The sequence below is a fragment of the Myotis davidii genome, unplaced genomic scaffold, assembly GCF_000327345.1.
Source record: "Myotis davidii unplaced genomic scaffold, ASM32734v1 scaffold1914, whole genome shotgun sequence".
Taxonomy (NCBI): Eukaryota; Metazoa; Chordata; class Mammalia; order Chiroptera; family Vespertilionidae; genus Myotis; species Myotis davidii.
Window position 1 is genome coordinate 207,225 of NW_006285311.1, and position 1,567 is coordinate 208,791.

At 61.8% G+C, this 1,567-nt stretch overlaps 1 protein-coding gene across 1 annotated transcript in view; it reads right to left on the reverse strand.

Annotated features, from left to right (window-relative positions):
- The window catches only part of RASGRF1 (Ras protein specific guanine nucleotide releasing factor 1), a 78,780-nt gene that overhangs the window by 16,306 nt on the left and 60,907 nt on the right, over positions 1-1,567 (reverse strand). Inside the window, 1 exon segment of the mRNA XM_015558976.1 lies at positions 988-1,419. Coding sequence (XP_015414462.1) covers positions 988-1,419 — 432 coding nt within the window.

Below are 1,567 nucleotides of genomic sequence, written 5' to 3' on the forward strand. Positions count from 1 at the left end.
GCTGCACTGGGAGCAGCGAGGGTGTGTGCGAAGCATCTGAGGCCGGGCTTCCACCTGCCCGCGCCCCGGGGCCTGGCCAGGAACTCACAGGCTCCCCGGTCCGGGGAGACTCGTGGTCACGCACTGTGGGGGAAGCTGGCGGGGTACACGGAGAGATCGGCTCCCGCGGGGGGTGGGGGAGAGCCTGCTCACAAAGGGCCTCTCCGGCCCTCAGTTTCCCCAACTACAGAGCGAGTGGGGTTGCACCTGGACGCGTTAGAGAGCTCACGGGACGCCGGGCCTTCTCTTCAGAATACGGAGTCCAACATGTGTGTGCACACACATGCAGATATGTACACATAACACACACGAACGAATGCAAACACGAACACACACGAACACAAAGCACACCAACATACAAACACGCACACCATCATATACATGTGTGCACATGTAAAGCACACACCCATGCACACACACATACAAACACAAGCACACAAACATGTATATGCATGCAAAGCACACCAACATACAAACACACACACCATCATATACATGTGTGCACATGTAAAGCACACACCCATGCACACACATACACACATGCAAACACAAGCACACAGACACGAACACACGTGCACACAAAGCACACCAACATATACACAAACACATGCACGCACACAACTGTATACACACATGCACACACAAAGCACACACATGCAAACATGGACGTGCATGCACACACAAAATACACCAACATACACACACCACTGTATATGCACACGTGCGCACACATGCACATACAAAAACACATCATGAGTACACACACAAGTATGCGTGCATGTGGGCACATGTACATACAAGCACACACACACACACAGTCTGGGGGGCGGGACTAGTCTAGTGGTGACTGTGGCCTGGCCCCGGATGCGTCCCCTGTGGAGACGACACCCCAGGGACTCGGAGGGTCCCCCCCACCAGGAGCGGAGCTGGGCCCCACGTGCCACGCCCTCTGCTTGCCGGGGGCCGAGGGCTCGTCCGGCTTCTCGGCGGCCGCCTCAGCCTCGTCGGCGATCTTGCTGGCAAAGCCGCCGGACATGCAGAGCTTGCCGGTGTCCAGCGCGGCCTTGCCGAGGGGCGCCACGGCCGAGTAGACGGGGGAGTAGCCGTTGGAGCCGCAGCCCAGCGCGGCCAGGTCCAGGGCCTTGCCGCCCGTGATGATGGGGATGTTGAGGGACAGCTTGCGCCGGCGGCTGGGCGAGGCCGTCTTGGTGGTGAGCGACAGCGGGGGCGGCGAGGAGAACTTGCGGGTGGCGCGCGGGGACTTGGGGGGGTCCCCCTGCAGCAGGGGGGGCTGGTGCCGAGGTCAGAGTTGGGCCAGGGCCTGCGTGTTTGACAGGCTCCCAGGGGGCGCCCCATGGGGCCTGAGCCTGTGGACAGTGGGCGCAGGTGGGGGCCCTGGTCCTCCTCATGCCTCTGGCTGCATTCGGGACTGCCTGGCCTCCCCGGGGCCCTGGCAGGTGGGGTTGTGCCGAAGGCGTGCCCCCGACAGCCGGGGGCCCAGCTCCAGCCCCATGTCCTGCCTGCGGGG